A 17,977-nucleotide genomic window follows, 5' to 3' on the forward strand; every position below is an offset into this window, starting at 1 on the left:
ATTGGGAGGGTGATTTTCTCTTGGACCTTCAGTCTTTGGGTTTACTTGCACTCGATTCTTCAGGTCCAGGAGCCAAGTCAGAGCTGATCACAGCTGATCATAGAGTCCAAGCCAATGAGCATGGCAACCCTGCGTTGGACTTGCCATGAAGAGCTATGCAAGAATCGTAATAGAGGTCATGGTTGGGAGCTCACTGTGGGTGTAGCCAGCATAGGTTTGGAGATCATCATGGAAGTTAACAGTGATAGGTTACTGCAGGGAGGGTCACCACAGGGAGATGCTGAGGGGCCACATTTGTCCCTTCAATAGAGAGAGAGCTGGGTCAGGAGCCAGAGTCCCATTATGGAGATCAGGATGAGTTTGACGTGCAATGGGGAGGGAAGGACAATGTCCACAAGAAGCCAGGGTCAAGTTCAGCACCTTGGAGAGCTCCCAGAGAGCTCTCAGGGAAGTGGTTCTGCTCCACTCCAGAATAGAAGCCAGGTCATACTCTTCCTTTGTCTGAAGAATGCCCACTTCCACTCAATTCCATGCCCGTGAAAAGTCACATTTTAGGGGAGGTTTGAGGGTTCCCGGCCCTGGCTTAATAGGAACTGCCCAATTCAGTTTCATTTAGTCACAGAGCAAGCACTTGGTGATCATGACCGTGCCGAGTACTGGAACCCTGAGGTGAAAGATAAGTCCCTGCCCTGCAGGTTGCCCTGTCCAGACCCTTAACTTTCCCTGCACCGTTCCCTAGAGGTGAGGGGCTTCAGAGGGGCTGTTGGCCTGGGTCCAGTTTCGCTTGAAGATCCATCAGGGGTTTGGCTATGGGCTCTGGGACCTTGGTTAAAGAAACCTTAACTGCAGTCACCAGGACCCACAGACCAGAAGAAAGATCCCTGTGACTGAGACTGAAAACTGTCCTTGGGTCTCAGCCCTACCAGAGTGGGTGTCTAGGGAGGCAGGACCACACTGGGTTCTTCCAGCTTGGCTAACATGAAAGGCTGTGATGCAGGCGGATTCCAGCCCTCTGGACCAAGAAATACAGTGGAACAGGACACTGGGGGTATAACATAGCCAGTTAATACTTTAGTATCCTAGTCAACCTCCCCCCAAGGGAATTGATCTCTAACTGGGAATCCCAAGTACTGGGCCAGGCTATCTGTAGAGCAGATTGGGGGTGGCAGTTGCCTTCCCCTTTGCTGAGGCCCAGCACATGAACAGAGTGATACCCCTTTCTCAGAGACCCAGATCTGATTAGGTTGGTATAAAACTCAAGTGTGTGGGAGGAGAGAAAGCAGAATAACTTCATGATACTCTGTCGGAAGGTCTGCAGTGGTCGAGCTCAGGTTTCTGTCTCACTAATGATTTGGGTAAATGTACAGAAATGAATGTAAGTTTGTCTTATCTGAGAGATTAGGACAGCAAAGGGGGAGAGGGCTCAGAGGCCACAAGTTCAGTCAGAACCAACAAAGAGCTGTGTCTGCTCAAGTAGCATAGTTTCCGGAAACATACTCCCTCCTCAGAGCGCATCTGGATCCCTGAGTCTCCCAGGACCAGGACAGTGTGGTCAGGCTGGGTAGGAACTGGCTCTCTGTGTGGGGCTGAGAGCACAGGCCCTAGAGTCCACAGATTTGAGTGTACATCCTGGCTTTGCCACGGAGCTGGATTTTTCTAAAACCTGTTCCCTCATCTTAGACAGCCTAATGATACCTGATTTGCAAGACTGTCGTGAGAACCCAAGATAATATATGCACAGCCCCTAAAATAGTACTTGCTTGATACTGGTTGACAGGTGGCGGCTGTTAATATGCCATGCATGGCTGATGGAGCTGGGAGGGTTCGCCTGAAGGAGTGCTGACTCGAGGAATGAGGCGCTGTCCTCCTACATCAGAGGACCTATCATCTGGCACACAAGTCTCTATGGCTGGAGGACAGAGTTAGGGCCATGGGTATAAGACCCAGGGAAGTAGGTTTCAGCTAACAGGCTGTCTGACCGTACAAGATACTGCCTGACTTGGGGAGAGATGTTTGCCAGGAAGCTGCTGAGCGGGAAGGATTCCTGCTTTGGGTCAGGGAATAGGGGGGAGTGGCTGGGACCAGGTGAACTCCGAGAGCTGTGATTATAAGACTCCAGTGAATGTCCTTGGTCGGTTTTCTGAAATAAGCTTGGAGTCAGTTTGAAAACTGATGAGAGAGTCTCAAAGGCAGTCCCCCATGTGTGACTTTGTAAGTAATCCCCCACCACAATGGGCCGCATGTTTCCTCTGACACCACCGTCACCATCACCACCGGGCACTGGGTTACTAACACCATGGTGCTTATTACATTTAATCCTACAACGACCCCATGACGCAGGTAGCATTATCCATCCCCACTGCATCAGAGTACCCTAAAACACAGAGATGTAACTTACCTAAAGTTGCCACTTGGCTCCTAATCTGTGGGATGGGATGGGGATGCAGGTCTGTGTGGTCCCAGAACCCGTTCTCTTAACCGCTGCCTGACACTGTCAAACCTGGGAAATCTCATCTTTGAGAGCCATGGGCCTGGCCCTCTGGAGCCCCTCTGGAGGGCTGTCCACTCCACTGGTTCATTCCTGCCACCTGCCCTAAACTCTTTAGGCCCTTCTTGCCAGCCCTAAACTCTTTGCTCCTCTTTTAACCTGTTAAATGGTTTACATTATGGAATTTCACATAATGATGATCTTGTTTTTTTGTTCGGAATGAGTCATTTCCCCCTGACATGAAACTTCATGCTTTCTCTTCGGCCTGGGCCGTGGACAGGGCCCTGGGTCAGGAGTCAGTTCTGCCTTGTACTCCCTGTGTAAAAGCAGGTCTCTTTCCTCTCCCTGGGCCTCTGTGTCCTCCTCAACTCTTGACTAAATAAGTTGGACCAGAAGATCTCTGAGAACCTTAACAGGAGCCCTTGTTGTTCAGGCTGGTGAAACTTCTGTCCCCACCAAAGAAGTCTACCTACCCTGTCTGCTGTCCCCTCTAATACTCCTCCTGGGCTCTCTTCAACGCCCTGTCTTGTGCTCAGAGATACACCTTCCCCAGAATAAGCTCAGGACGAAAGAGCAGGAGGCAGGCTCCGCTCAGGGGCCAAGTATGGCAGTGCAGACTCCTTGTGCCACTTGTGAGCTGGGCGTTCCCAGAAGAGGATGTCGGGGAGAACTGGGCCTTGAGGCACAAAGAGATGCCTTTACAGAGCTATCTGGGGTGGGCGGTGTCAAAGAGGCACTGCTGAACCAATTGTAAGTCAGGGCTGTGGCTCAGGGCACGACGTTCCAGTTGCTGGCTTAGGACCTGTGGCTCCTGTATCTCCACAGAGCGATGACATCACCAAAGTGGCCCAAGCTGCTAAAATCGTGGAGCGGATGGTCAACCAGAACACATATGATGATGTTGCTCAAGGTTAGATTTAAAGTGCTGGCAACGACTATCATTACCTGTATTAAAAATCCCTCACACAAAACGAGTATTTGAGTGTCCCATGCTACGTCCTACAGGTGCAAGGGGAGAAAAAATAACCCCTTCTCTGGATGTCACTAGGGAGATAAGACTTAACACAGGTCAAACAGGAACAATGGCGTAAGAAAAAAATGGGTGTGGTGATGAGATCTGACAATGGTGCAGCAAAAAATCTGCACATTCGTGATTTCATAGCATCTTTCTAACAATCCTGGGAGGCGGCAGAGCAGAGATTTTTATCCCTTCTTCACACACGACAAAGCTAAGGCCAAGGCCACCTGACTAGTGAAAGGCAGAGAGGACCCAAACCTAGGTCTTAAGCCTCCTAATGCTGTGCTCTGTTCTCTACTCTGTCCAGCTTAGGGACCATATAAGTGATAGAATGCAGACAGAAACTGCTCTGGGGATCCTCAAGAATGGAGATGGGGAAGTTGGAGTGACAGCAGTCAAGGAAGGCGTCAGGGAGGGCTGAGCTGGATGCCAAGGGATAAGCAGAGTTTGAGTGGGAGATTAGCAGAGGGCAGATGTGCTGGGCAGGAGACAGCACGAGCAGTGACTCAGCGGTGAAAATGAATTGGAAAGGACTCTGGGGACAAGGGGCAGCAGGCTCAGTGACCCCGACAGGGGCTCTGTTGGAAAGTGGTGAGAGTTCAGGCTGGAGAAGTGGTCGGGGTCAGTTAAGGAAGGGCCTTGAATGTCGCGCAGGGAATCTGAGCTTTCTCTGCAGAGAGTTCAAAGATACTGTCCGGGCAGGGACACAGCCAGAGGAGAGCAGGGCTGGAGGAGGGTACCACTGGGCAGAATACAGCGGCAGAGGCGGGGGTGAGGTTCCGGTGTGGGTGGAGTGGGCCTCACTGCACCTTACCCAGAATGCATCATCAGGGTTGGAGAAAAAGGTGCAGTTACAACAGTGAACAGCAAGCACCAGCCTTCCCTGGGAAGGGCCTATGTACCAGGCGTTGTACTGTGCAATTTACATGTATTATTTTATTTCATCCTGACAGCCACACTGTCAGGTGAAAACCACTATTATCTCCATTTTATAGATGAGACATTCAGGCTGAAATGTCGCCACTTGTTCGAAAACACAGCTAGTGTGTGGTGTCAGCGGCACAACCAGGACTCGAACACAGGCCCCCTGGATCCATAGCCTAAGCACTTTAGCACGAGGCCACAGAGCCACTGAGCTGGAAGAGGCATTTCAAATAAACACTCAATAGGTCTATGTGAGTGATTAATTAGTGACGAGGTGAAGAAAGAGATTGATTCAGAAACGCTTAAATCCTGGGGGCCTGGGAAATTCTGGAGTCTTTGACAGAGCCAGGGAAACGGAATCCTTCCCATGGCATGAACAGCACATTCCCAAGTGGCTTGTAGTTCCCTAAGAGGTTGTGCATTTATTTGGAGCAGCTGCCTCCCCAGAGTTGGCAGCTCCCCACTGCTGGCTGGTCTCCTCTGCTGACAGTCCAGGGCTCTTCTTGGTGACTTGATGCTCATTGCTCACCCGTGGGACAGAGAAACCAGGGCTGCCAAGACCAGCAGCCTAAACAAGCCCCCTTGTTATCATTCAGGCTGGAAAATGACCTTGAGTGCTTTTCAAAGCTGTCAAAGTACAAGGTAGCTGTGAATGAATTTGTCACTCACACAGCTTGGCTTCCTGAAACCCAGACTCTGCAGTCAGCCCACCAAAGAGCTGCAAACATGATTAATATCCATGGAGAAATTGGCCTTGGTGAACCTTTTTCATTTATAAGAACACAGTCACATAAAAATGCATTGAACCTTGATTTGCTTAAATTGCATACACTTTTCCCTTTGGGAAGAAGTGAAAACAGAGAAGTGTTACCAATTAATCTCCTCTCTGAAACAAAGTCTTTTCAAAGATAGTCTGAGCTCAGGCATCTCTGATGTGATCAAGGCTCATGCCTCTGACCACTCTAATTTTTTTTTTTTTGTCTGAGCCATTTTTGAGGGCTGACTGTTGTCCCCAAACCTCGAAGTGTGGGGCGTTGTGAGAGAGGCTGAGGCCGTGCCTGGGCATGTCCTTGACCACGTTGGATAAGAGGATCATTTTCTAATGGGTTGGAAAGAAGACCAAGAACCATTTCCCTTCTGTTGATCTATTTTGTTGCCATCTTTAAACAGTCATCAGGTGTCTGCTCTGTGGCTGGCCTTGTGCTAGGCACTGCGGGTCCAGAGATGAAAATAACGTGCTTCCTGCTCCCCAGGAGCTGTCTGCCGGGGGGAGACAGGCAAAAGGATAAAGAGGGGCAACGCTGTATGACACACATTTCAGCGGATGAGAGGCAGGGCTGGGACGGAGGAGGAGGTGAGCTCTGCTCAGCAAGAAAGTGAAGGCCTCACAGAGCAGGGGGAGTTTGAGCTGGATCCAGAGTGAGTGGGAGTTTTCAGGAGGAGCAGGACATTTTAGACACTGTTTGACATAGAGGGTAGGTGAACAGTTGGCTGGAAATGACATGGAAGTAGTGGCCAGGAGCCTTGGTTTGACCAGGGAGCCCCTGTGCAAGGCGAGCCATCGAGGGGTTTTCAGGGCAGTAGGGGAGGTGGTTTATTCTGCAGAATGTGAACTGGAGGAGGAGTGTCTGGAGGTAGAGAGACCTGCTAGGAGGGTGGCGTTAAGAGTCTGGGTGATGGCTTTTGGGGCCTGAACCTAGGAAGTGGCTATGGGTCTGGACAGAAGTGAATGGACTAAAAAGACAATCAGAAGGAAAACATGAGAAATGATGGAAAAAGATCAGTCAAGGTTTACCAAGATTTCTGGTTTAGACAAGTAGAAGGATGGAGGGGGCTTCTACCTAAGTTAGAGGAAGCGGGAGGTAGAGACAATTTAGGGCAGGAGATGAACTTGAGCTCAGAGGACCCATGAGGGAGCCAAGGCAGCTTCACTCCAGCGGGGCTTGGCAGTGGATATGAAGATGGACAGACCTGGAATTATTATCCTCGAGGACATAGCCACTTTAATGTAATTTACCTCCAAAAACAACAACGACAGTAACAACAACATTGTAGAGAGCTTACTCTGTGCCAGGTATTTTTCTAAGTACTTTACATATATTAGCAGTTAATCCTCACAACAGTCCTTTGAGATAGGTACTATGACTATTCCCACTCTGAAATACAAAGAGGTTAATTGTTTTGGCCGAGGAGGTCCAGACAGAAAGTGGCAGTCCCAGGGCTGACTCAGCCTGTGTGTGTTTAAGATTTTAAGTACTACGAGGATGCTGCTGACGAATACCGGGACCAAGAGGGTACGCTGCTGCCTCTCTGGAAGTTCCAAAATGACAAAGCCAAGCGCCTGGCCGTCACCGCCCTCTGCTGGTGAGTATAGACATTGCAGAAAACCTGGAATCCCTGAGCGCCTGCTGGGTGCCAAGCCCTGAGCAGGGCGCTTCTACCGCGCTTAATCACTTTGAAGGTGACGCGTAGCATTATGGAAAAAAGTGAGACTGGGATTCTTATGGGATCGTCCCCGGCCTCTAAGCTCAACAGTAGATGTCTACAGTGTAGATAAGGCACCACTGTACATGGGAGAGCCATGTCCATTTCCTGGGCCAAGCAGTTCTTATTTCTTTTGCAGGAATCCAAAGTACAATGATCTGTTTGCAGTGGGACATGGCTCCTGTAAGTAATCTGGCTATTTGTTCATTTTCTCACTCAACCAGCAAACACGAAGTACCTACTCAGTGCAGAGCTCTTTGCCAGGTGTGAAAGATACAAAGATGACGAAGTCTAGCACCCTCAGGGTGCTCACAGTCTAATGGAGAAGACCCACTGTCATACTGGCATTTAGTGCTGGATGAAGGAATATGCCAAAATGAGCCTCGAAGGAGTTATTATGGTAAAGAAAGAGGGGGAGAGGACTTCTGGCAGAGGGAGCTGCACATGCAAAGGTCTGGAGGCATGAGAGATATGGCAGGAAATGAAGCTGTAGAGGGGGCAGGGTTAGCCCGCAAAGGGCTTGGTAAGCCATTCCAGGAAACTTGGACCTTCTCCGGAGGGGAAAACACTGAAGGAATTTGAGAAGGGCTGGGACACAACCACTGCAGGGGAGATTTGCAGGCGTGAGACTGGAGGCTGGAGACCAGCTAGGAGACTGGGGAGGCATCCCAAGGAGAGATGGCAGGATCTGAACCACCAGCGTGGAGTGGAGATGGAGCAGTGGATTTGAGAAGGATGAGAAGGTAGACTGGACCAGACCTGGGGAGGGATTTGGTGGTGAGGGCTGAAGGAGGAGAGTTTCCTGAGCAGGCCCTGGAGCAGGCGGGGTGGGGAAGGGGGGCAAGCGCTTGACGTTCATCACTGGCCCCGAACCCTGGGAGACCACCGCCTTCCGGGACGCTCCCGTCCCCGCCAGTTTCCATCACCCCACAGCAGGAGGCAGCACTGTGGAAACCGTGTGGCACTTTGCTTTCCCTTCGTGTTCCTTGGTCCCTGCAGAAGCCCCTGCCTCCGCACTGGCCTGGGCGTTCCCTCTTCCTAACGGGAGAGGGCCCCATACTTCGCGTTAGCCGCAGCTCCCTAGGCGAACAACATGTTTTCTGGCTAGGAGGATTAGCTTCTGCGAACAGAAAAACCTTCCCATTCTCCAAGCTGCTGCTGGCTGGCAGGCGTACAAGCTCCTGGTCTCTGCCCCTCAGACCGCCTGTCCGCCCAGCCCATTCTTTGACCGGTGTCGGGGAGGGAGGGGAGGGCCAGGAGGAGTGGGTGTTTGTCATTCCTCTCAGGGAGAAGCCCTTGGAGCTGCTCCCAGTCTCATGGTCTGGGCCGCCTTTGAGGATGCCCTAAATGCCCGCTTTGTGTCCCCACTCCTGAGGATGGGCTACTGCCAAGAGGGAAGCGCCCACCCCCTCTGGCAGGGAACTAGCACATTCCTCCCCCTCTGCTGCAGCTACTGGGCCGGGAACAGGGTGGGGGGCTGAGCAGGCCCTCCCAGGAGTGGGTGTGGACCCCTCTCTGAGGCTGATCAGGCCAGGCTCTCTGCCCAGGACTGAGGTGGGGATGTGGGGTGCTCCCCAGCAGGTGGGAGGAGAAACTGCTTCAGCTCTAGCCCTATCCTCCTCTCACCGAGGGCCAGGAGGGGCGTCAGCTGGTTGGGGTCATATAGAGATTGTCCATGGGAGCAGCCTTAGCCAGGAGCGGTGGAGAAGAGTAACCCACCCCCCAGGAATCGATGGCCCCAAGCCTAACAGGCCCAGAGGCCTCCTTTGGGCAGGCACACACCCAGGAAGGGTCTCTTTGTCCTTTGTTGGCCACATCCACGTGCCTGGATGGCACCGCTTCCCAGTGGTATGACCTGGGGCCAGAAGCTGCTCTCAGCCTTGGTGTTTTCCCTGGTGACCTGGAGAGGCTGACACCTGCCGGCCCTTTGTCCCAGGGCTGTCATGAGACATGCGTGGAAGAAAAGCAGCAAATGTGCCCCATGAGCTGTAGGAACCACTTGCACATAAAGGACAACCATTGCTGACTTGTCTGGCATTCTGTCTCCTAGCTTTCCTGCAGGACCCTCCGGGGCCCTGAGCAGAGAGCGGGGGCTATAGGGACAGAGGGGTATCAGACAAGGCCCCTACCTCTTCTCTTAGAGAGCTGGGCCTGGCAGCAGCGGCGGCGGCGGTGGTATTTGCTGTCACTGGTACGGGAGCTGTTGACCAGTTTTCCAAAGGGCATCTATTCTCCAGAGCCTTGTACATGTCAGCATCAATCTGCAGAGGCCTGAGCAGAGCCAGGCTGGGCTGGAATGCAGAAGGGCCCCTGCATTCACTCCTGAGGTCGCCCCTGGGAGTCCCATGCTCTCGAGTGCCCAGGTGCCTCCCTGGAAGAAAGAGGGGCAAAGCTGAGGCAGGCAAAAGGCCACCGTAGTTACTGGATGGGGTCATTGTGAGGGGCAGCTGGCTCACCAGCGTCCATCACACTGTCTTTGGAAATTCCCAGCAGCCAACCTCCCATTATCAGACCCGGCCTCCTGTGGACAGACTCTAAAGTGAGAATTTGGGTTTGTTGTTGGGTTTGACCCTGATGAGCTCAGCCCAGGGCTCCTTTTGCCTGGAATTCCCAGATGTTGATTCTCTGACCCAGCCAAATAAGACCTGGGCAGGGGTAGGCATGCACCCTAGGAAGGACTGGGGCCAAGGCTGGTCGTCTGGAGCCAGGCCAGGAGCAAGCAGGTGAGGAAAAGAGCCCGGGCAATTGCCTGCAACAGCACAGAAGCAATCACACCCGCCTCCCCTCGTGGCTGCTGGGTACCAGATGGTGGACATGTCAGGCTGCATATAGGGCAGGGACTGGGGTGCCCTCTAGGGCCAGGCTCCGTGTCTCAGCAGAGTGAAGAAAGGCTGTCAGCAGGTGAAAGATGGAGGAACACTGGAAGGCAAAGGAGGTAGTCTAGGAAGAGCTGGCCCACGGGGCAAAGCTGGGATGCAATAATATCAGCCTGCTGCACTGAAGGGGTGCTTTCCAGCCCGTTAGGCAGTTCACAGCAGGGAAATGGGGACTCCTCGTGATCTGTTGGGCAGAGATGGTGGAACAGATCCCAGACACTGTGTGGTCCTGACTGGCTATCACACAGGAGATGCGGAGGAAGCCTCCCAGCAGGACACATCTTAGAAAGGCAGAAGAGCCAGCTGTCCCTCAGCCCAGCCTCTGAGGGACAGCACCCTCAAAAGGGGCCAAAGTCAGGCCCTGAGTCCCAGCACTAAACCCATTCCCACTCTGCCCCACCACCTCCTGGCCGGTCCCTCAGCCTGCCCAGGCCAGGGATACACTTGTAGGGATTTAAATCTTTCCTGATCATTTATTTGTCAGCTTCACTAATTAAGCAGTGTTAATTTCATTTACTGAAAATGGAAATTCATCCACCTCATTTCTCCCCGTTCATCCTCCACACACAAAATCCATCACTCCTCAGCTGCAGGCTGTGTAAAATTTACAGGACTAATTATGTTGTCAGGTCTCTTTGTAAATACAGTCCATAAAGGCCACTGTGCTCACCGGGTTGTAGTGCAAGGGCATTCCCATTGTTAGTTTAATTACTGGTTAGTTATTTAGGTTCTCAAATGTTTGCCTCATTTTCCCTAAATCATATTAAATGTCCCGCTTGATGTATTCTGTCTCCAAGGCCTTGCTCCTATTTCCCACACTGTTTAAATATGACTTCTAATCAGGTGAGAGCTCTTGGAAAAGCCCAGCTACCTGGAAGGCTGGATCCAGCCTGGCACCACGGTCTCTGGGCCACACTGGAGGTTTGGAACACTCTAGCACTGATGTACTTTCCTGGGGGCAGCCTTGGGCCAGTCCCCTGCCTTTGGAGACTGAAAATCCTAACCCAAGGGCCATATCTGTTCCTGGAGTCCGAGGTGGCAGGGCTGGGGTGTGGGAAACTGAGGGAGGGTTTCATTATTGTCATCAGAAGAGCTGGGGATCATTGCCTCCAACCCCCTGACTTCTAGAGGGATTGCTTCCAAACCACCCCAGAAAAAGGTACCATCTGCAGGGCTGTTGGGCTGCACCCCACAGGCCTGCAAGCCTGGTAACTGCCCAGCTGTGAGACCAAAGAAGGAGCCCAGAGAAAGTGACAGAGACACCCGCAACTTATTGGATAGGGAATCTTACAAGTCAGAAGCAAAAGGTCCTGGAGCAACACCCACACCGTGTATAGCAGACTGCGCACAGGACATGGCCACAATCCTCGCTGCTGGGGGAGAAGGAGGCTACCATTTATAGGGGGAATTGGCATCAGGTTGGCTCATCAGTCGCCAGGGAAACCAGCAGCCGGGGCAGGGGGCAAGCACGTAGCTAGTTACTGATTAAGTCCTATGATTAAGAGAATTAGATGGTCATGTGAGTAAGGTGTAGGTGAAGCAGGGACTGGTTGATCAGGGGATGCTCAGAGAGCAAGAGAACAGCCATCCTGAGTGGCCTCTCCCTCTGATTCCTAAAAGTAGAATTTGGGTCAACCTTCCCTGAAAGCCTACTGTATTAGTTTCCTAGTGCTGAGGTAACAAATTACCGTGAACATGATGGCTTAAAACAACACAAATTTATTATCTTACAGTTCTGGAGGTCAGACATCTAAAATGGGTTTTGCTGAGCAAAAATCAAAATGAATTTTGATTCATTTGATTCAAATGAATTTTGATTTGAATCAAATGAATTTTGATTCATTTGAATCAAATGAATCAATGAATGAAGCAGGACTTCATCCTTTTGGAGGCTCTAGGGGACCATCCATTTCCCTGCCTTTCCCAGTTTCGAGGCTGCCCATATTCCATGGCTTGTGGCCTCCTTCCAGCTAGCAATTGCATCATTGCGATATCTGCTTCTGTTGTCACACCTCCTTCTCTGACTCTCCTGCCTCCTTCTTTCCCTTATAAGGACCCCTGTGATTACACTGGGTCCACCCGGATAATCCAGGATAATCTCCCCATCTCAAGGTCTTTAATTTAATCACATCTATAAAATCCCTTTTGCTGTGCAAAGTAACATATTTATGGGCTCCGGAGATTAGGACATGGACATTTGGGGGGCATTATTCTGCGTACCACAGCCCCCTCCGAGTGCCTTTTTCATGCCTTAATAAGGGAGTCATTAAACAGCTGCTGCCCTAGAGTCAGCCCTGGGCTGGATTCGTTTGGGAGCCACAGGAAGAGAGGAGGAGGCCTGCTGACCGACACTGGCTTGGTATCCTTGTCTCTGCAGCTTGTCATCTGCTTCCCTCTGACCACTGACCTGGCTTTAGCCAGATGCCCCAAAATGCCCTCTGTCTGCCTTGCCCTCCCTGAATCCTGAGCAGAAGCCCAGGCTTCTCCTGACAGCCAGAACTCTCCAGAGTGATCTAGAGCTCTTCCTTGTAGGGCAGGGGTAGAGCTGTGGGGCGGAGGCCCACAATGGTGATTGCCAGTCCAAGAAGGCATCCATCCATGCTCCTCACTGGGCACTACGCTGCTAGGGCCCTGGGAGAGGGAGCTGAGGGCAGTGAGAGCTTTGGTCTATGGTGGAATTAAGCCACCCGTCCCCTGAGACCATGGCTTTCTGAGAACCGCCAGATCAGGCTCTATTAGGGAGTTGATTCTCCTCCCCCAAATCTCATGGATCATCGAGGGTCAGAGTCAGGGAGGCCTTAGAGATTATCCAGCAGAGCAGGGTTAGCAGGAGGCAACTCTCTCCCTGGACAGAGTAAGCCTGCTGGGCCACGCCAGGGCATGCTCCCTCACTCCATCCTTTGGTGGCAGGCTAAGGAAAAGACCTGCTCACAACCACCTGTAATAACGCGGTACAGGTAGAGGAGTTCCTGGGGGTAGGATGGGCACTCACAGAGGAGAGGCTGAAGGGTCTAGAAGGCTTCCTGGAGAAGGGCAGAAGTGCAGAGTGGAGCTAAGGGCAGGCCAGCGGCCCTCTCCCCCTGCCTTGGAGTCACACACCACGTGGTTTCTCCTCCCCACCTCCCCTCCACCCTCCCTCCGTCTTTCTCTCCCTTTCCCTTCCTCTGTTCCTCTTTCCCTTTCACCCAGCCACACGTACTCACTGAAATCCTATGGCCTAGAATAACCTGGAATTCGTTCACTGGTCCCAGACTTCAGGGCACCTGCCTGCATGTAATGGAGTGTGGGGCTGGGGGCTCCCATCTGTGTCACTGGGCCCTCCGGTCCTGCTGTGGGGAGCCAGGTAGTCTGTGGGATTCAGGACAAAGTACCCCAGGGCCCAGGGCCCAAGGCTCTGTGAGCCTTGAGCCTGATGGGATTGTATCTCTCACTGGGAACTGAGGCGCTGTAGGTGACCTTGATGCCAATGTCGTACTGGGACTGCTGGTGACCTGGTTGGCGGCATCATATTGGGAATGATGGCAGGCTGGGCGATGATGTCACTAGGACTGCTGGTAGCCTGAGCAACGATATTACATGGAGACCATTGGTGGTCTGAGTAGTGATGTCATTTTAGGACTTTTAGAAGACAAGAACCCCGGAGCAGAAGCATTTCCCTGCCTGAACCACTGCGTGCCCTCCCCGTGGCTCAAGCTGGACCCTCGTACCTTCCACTCCAGGGGCAGCCCCCTCCTTGCACAGGAAGACTCCCGTGCAATTGATCAGGGGAGGGGTTCCTGACAGGAGTCCCAGAGCTGGTGACAATTAGCCACAGCAAGGGAAGGTGGGCTCCCCCACAGACCGCTGCTCTGGTGGGCAGGCCGGCTGGCCTCAGCTTCCAACTCTGCCCACCTAAGGCCAGCCTGGCTCCTGGCTGCTCCCTGCTCCCTAACCCTGGCTCCCAGGAAGCATCCGCTGTGCTTGCAGAGTGCCCAGGGTGAGGATACCTGGGACCTGGTCACAGCTGAGCTCACGCCCAGAGCCCAGGGAGCCCAGCCCAGACTGTCCCTGAGCCCAGCCCAGTCACCTGCTCCCTCAAGAAAGGGGCAGCCTTAGAAACAAGACCGAGAGAATGACTCAGCAAAGCTCACCAAGTTGGGGCTGCTTCGCTATCCTTCCCGCCCATGGGCTCCTCGCCTCAGGACTGGCCACTCTGTGAGGAGGGCCCAGGCCTGCAGTGGCCAGGGGCAGAGGAGATAGCCCTGGGGGGCCGGCGGAGCTAAAAGGCTGCCTCAGCTTAGGGCCCCCAAGACAGGGGGCTGCTCTAGACTTCCACCTCTCCAGCTCTGGCTCTTGTGAGCTTGGGAAGGGTCCTGGGCTGGTGGCGGGAGAGCGGGAATGGAGGGCTGGGACTGTATTCCATTCAGTGACTGCGTTATCAGCCTGGGCGCCAAGTGTGCGGAGAATGAAGGAGTGTGGGAGGCGTTCCCTTGCCATGGGGCGGGCCGGGAGGAGGACGTCTGCTGAGTGGTCCACTGTCGATCACCGAAGGCTGCGCCCAGGCCAGAGGGATAGCACCGTGGCCTGTGGAAGCCTGACTGGCTGGCCTGGGACCCTTCGAATCTGGGAGCATGCTTAGAGCTAGGGCTCAGGCTGCAGCTGGGGACTGTGGGACCAGAGGGTCTGGGAAGGTGCCCACAGGTGGCTAGTGTGGGACTCCTACAGGCAATTCCGTGTTAGTCCAGACTGAACCCCTGTCCTTGGCTGGGGATGAGGGGAACGTGGCCATTATCCCAGCACCTAAGGGCAGGAGGTGGGCTGGGCATCTGGACCCTCTCTGAGGATACTGCTCCTTCCCAAGCCCAACCACACTCTTCACTTAACAGCTCTTTGAGCCTGCAGCCCCCCTTTCCTGCACCCCAGGGAGACTAAGGAGAATGACTGTCCGTCCCTCAGATAGGCCCGGTCACCTTATCCGTTGGATCCTCTCGTGAACCCTGAGAAGCGGGTGGGCCAAGTCGCATGATTCTGTCTCACGGACAGAGGAGATGACGCCCTGGAGGTCTCCCACGCTCTCCGTCAGAGGCAGAGCAGGGCAGGGCGTGTCCACCCTGTGAGGGAGGGGCCGGGGCTTCCCCAGCAGGGACTGTCCGATCACCGCCGCCCTCTTCCCCGAGGCAGATGACTTCATGAAGCAGAGCCGGGGCGTGCTGCTGTTCTACAGCATGAAGAACCCCAGCTTCCCCGAATACACCTTCAGCAGCGAGAGCGGCATCCTGTGTCTGGACGTGCACGTGGACCATCCCTACCTAGTGGTGGTGGGCCACTACGACGGCAACGTGGCCATCTACAACCTCAAGAAGCCCTACTCCCAGCCCTCCTTCCGCAGCTCAGCCAAGTGTGGCAAGCACACAGACCCTGTGTGGCAGGTCAGCCTTGGACCAGGGTGGGAGAAGTGGGTGGGACTGAGTAGCGTGTGGGCCTGGGAGCCACCGGACGAGGGGCCTTGGGGAGGAGAGGGCCACAGGCAAGGGCATGGGGATGACAGCTACCAGCTTAGAGACCAAGGAGCTGGGTGTGAGAAGGGGCAGAGAAGGGCAGAGGCGAGGTGTCAGGAGGCAGGAGGGTTTGTGGTAAGAGCTGGGGTCCGCTGCCTCAGAGCTCCCATCAAGCAGGGCCCATCCGTCTGCTAAGGACCTCGGATCTCTTAGGTGTAGTGGTCAGGGACTCAGAGCCCGTGGTGGGAAGCCCCCAGGGCCTGATGGGCCTCTGCTGAGTGTGTCAAGGGCTCCAGGGGTCTATGGTCTTCCTCAGCTCCCTACAGGGGCTCTCTTCTGCCATCTGGGCTAGATTTGGGGAACTCCCAGACAGGGGTAGGCACTGCCGGTTCTCTGCCCTCTGGGTGGGGCTGTAAGGCCTGGTAGGTGACGTCTGTCCCTGAGGCTTCTGTGTAACACCCATCTTTTCCAGACAGGCATACAATGGGACCATTACCTAGTCACTGGGGCTAGATTTCACCCTGACTCTGCGTCTCCCATCTTATTGCGCTGGGAGTGGATTTCACAGTTTCATTCTCAGTCTCTTAGTTCTGGCTTTGCAGGCCCTTCCTCACTGTGTTCCAAAGGTCCCCCTCCTTCTGAGGCTGTGTACCCTTACCCCATGGGCAGGCCTGGGAGAATCTAAGCATAGATTTCTGCCTCAAGTTGCCCAAGGCCTCTGGGCTCCTCAGGCAGTGCTGGGATCTGTCTTCTCACCTTCCTCTCCCCCTTGCCCTGACAGGGTCTGCAGGCGGGCTCTGCACCCCTGCCTGTCTGGCCCTGAGCTTCCTGAGGCATGTGGACACCCACCCCAGGCACTGGCTCTCAGCTCCCAGACAGGCCCGAGCAGAGGGAAGGCTGTCCAGGCACAGAGGATGTGGTGGCCTCTCAGCTTCATCCTTTACCCAGAGCTGGGGCACCCCCTCCCCCTAAACACCCTCCCCAGAGTTCTCGACCAAAGCAGGAGCCAGACTTGCAGCCTCAGGAGTTCTCTCCTCTGAACATCCCACCTCCTCATTCATCGCGTCCAGGCCCGCGGAGGTCTCCAGACACGGGGAGGGTGTCTGCAGAGACTTTAGAGCCCAGGGAGAGGAGAAAAGACTCGCTTTGATCAAACTGAAGCAGCACCAGCCCCGGCCCGGCTTTCCCAGCATGGGCAGACAGCCCAGGGCCAAGCACAGAGCATCTCCAGGTGGCCTGACTATCCTCCTCAAGCCCAGGAGAGGGCGAGGGGCCAAGGCCAGCTACCCTACTCCCACTCTGCTCTGTTCTCTGAATCAAATCGCAGGTTGGAGAGAGAAGTAGGGTGTGCAGGAGACACAGTTTCCCCTTCACTGGGCGGGTGCCAGGGACACTGGACGGGGTGGCCTTCTGTTCTCCCACCATCTTGTCAGGAAAACAGGGCTGCCGCCTTTGCAAAACCGAGGACTCAGAGTTCTTGGCTGGAATCAGGGCTTGCGACATGGGAGGGGCCTGCCTCTCACTCCTTTGATGACTTCCTGTTCTCTTCTTTCGCTCTCATTCCCTCCCTGCTTCCTCATTCATCCATTCATTCGTCAACTCCTGCCTGTTCTCTCCTCTGGGAGCTGAGGATGCTCAGGGCTTGGTGTCTGCGTACGGCAGCCACAGCTGAGCAGGATACGGAGTGTGCTAAGGAGGGCTCATGGGGGCGCTGAGGATTGTCCAGATTGTCTGGGATGGGGACCAGGGGCCAGAGGGCCAGGGAGGTCTTCCTAAAGGAAGCAACGCCTAAGCTGAATCACGAAGAATGAGGAAGTATTCGTTAGATGAAGAAGGGTACAACGGGGTCACACGTGCACCGGAAAGACACGGGCGTCAAGCAGAGGGGCCTGCTGGGCAACAACACACCGCATGGAGCTCAGCGTGAGGGAGAGGGAGGAGCAGCAGGACCTGAGAAACGTACAGGGGCTCAGTCGTGAGTGTGCTTCTCTAGCCAGTAGGAAGCTTGGACTTTGCGTGTTAGTGGTCTCAAGTGAAGTGTCAGTACAGAAGCCTGATGTATTAATAAGACGAGAGTGGGGCTGCTCTGTTAGGATCAGGGTCCTGATTGCTTGAGGGTCCCCTGTTATCACTCCCCGTGTCCCCTGAGCTACTTTCACGAGGCTCCTAAGAGCTTGTCCCAGCAGAGTTTGAAAATCACTGCCCAACCATCAGAGGGTTTGGGGCAAAGAAGTCCCACAGTCAGGTAGTGTCTTGGAGACGTCCTCTGGCCGCAGCATGAGAGATCTTGAAGCCTGAGCTACAACAGGGGCAGTGGAGATAAAAATGAGGAGATAAGGTTGAGAGCTGTCGAGGCAGTAAAATCAAGAACAGGAAACGACTGATTGGATATGGGGAAAAGGAAAAAATTGGTGACGGTGCCTGGGACTCCGGCTTGGGGGACGCAGTAGGAAATCCACGGATTTCTGGCCAGAAGTTAATATAAGAAGCCGGAGGAGGAGGTGTCCTACAGGCACTTGGCTGTATATCCTGGAGCTTGAAGAAGAGCCAGGCTGGCGAATGAGGAGTCAGAGACATCAGAGTCTAAGTCCTTCTCGATGGGACTGTGTCTTGGGAGGAACGAGATAGGTTGTTTTAGATCTCAAATGCCAGGCTGGGGGCAGAAGGACTTTGTTCTGTTGGCAGTGGGGAGCCATGGAAGGTTTTGGAG

At 53.9% G+C, this 17,977-nt stretch overlaps 1 protein-coding gene across 1 annotated transcript in view; it reads left to right on the forward strand.

Annotated features, from left to right (window-relative positions):
• DNAI1 (dynein axonemal intermediate chain 1) overlaps positions 1 to 17,977 on the forward strand; it is a 43,754-nt gene that overhangs the window by 15,660 nt on the left and 10,117 nt on the right. The window contains exons 10-13 of the mRNA XM_068554000.1: positions 3,314 to 3,398; positions 6,677 to 6,794; positions 7,054 to 7,097; positions 14,951 to 15,198. Coding sequence (XP_068410101.1) covers positions 3,314 to 3,398; positions 6,677 to 6,794; positions 7,054 to 7,097; positions 14,951 to 15,198 — 495 coding nt within the window. The remainder of the gene's footprint in view (positions 1 to 3,313; positions 3,399 to 6,676; positions 6,795 to 7,053; positions 7,098 to 14,950; positions 15,199 to 17,977) is intronic.

This window comes from Eschrichtius robustus, chromosome 10, assembly GCF_028021215.1.
Source record: "Eschrichtius robustus isolate mEscRob2 chromosome 10, mEscRob2.pri, whole genome shotgun sequence".
In the NCBI taxonomy this organism is placed as follows: Eukaryota; Metazoa; Chordata; class Mammalia; order Artiodactyla; family Eschrichtiidae; genus Eschrichtius; species Eschrichtius robustus.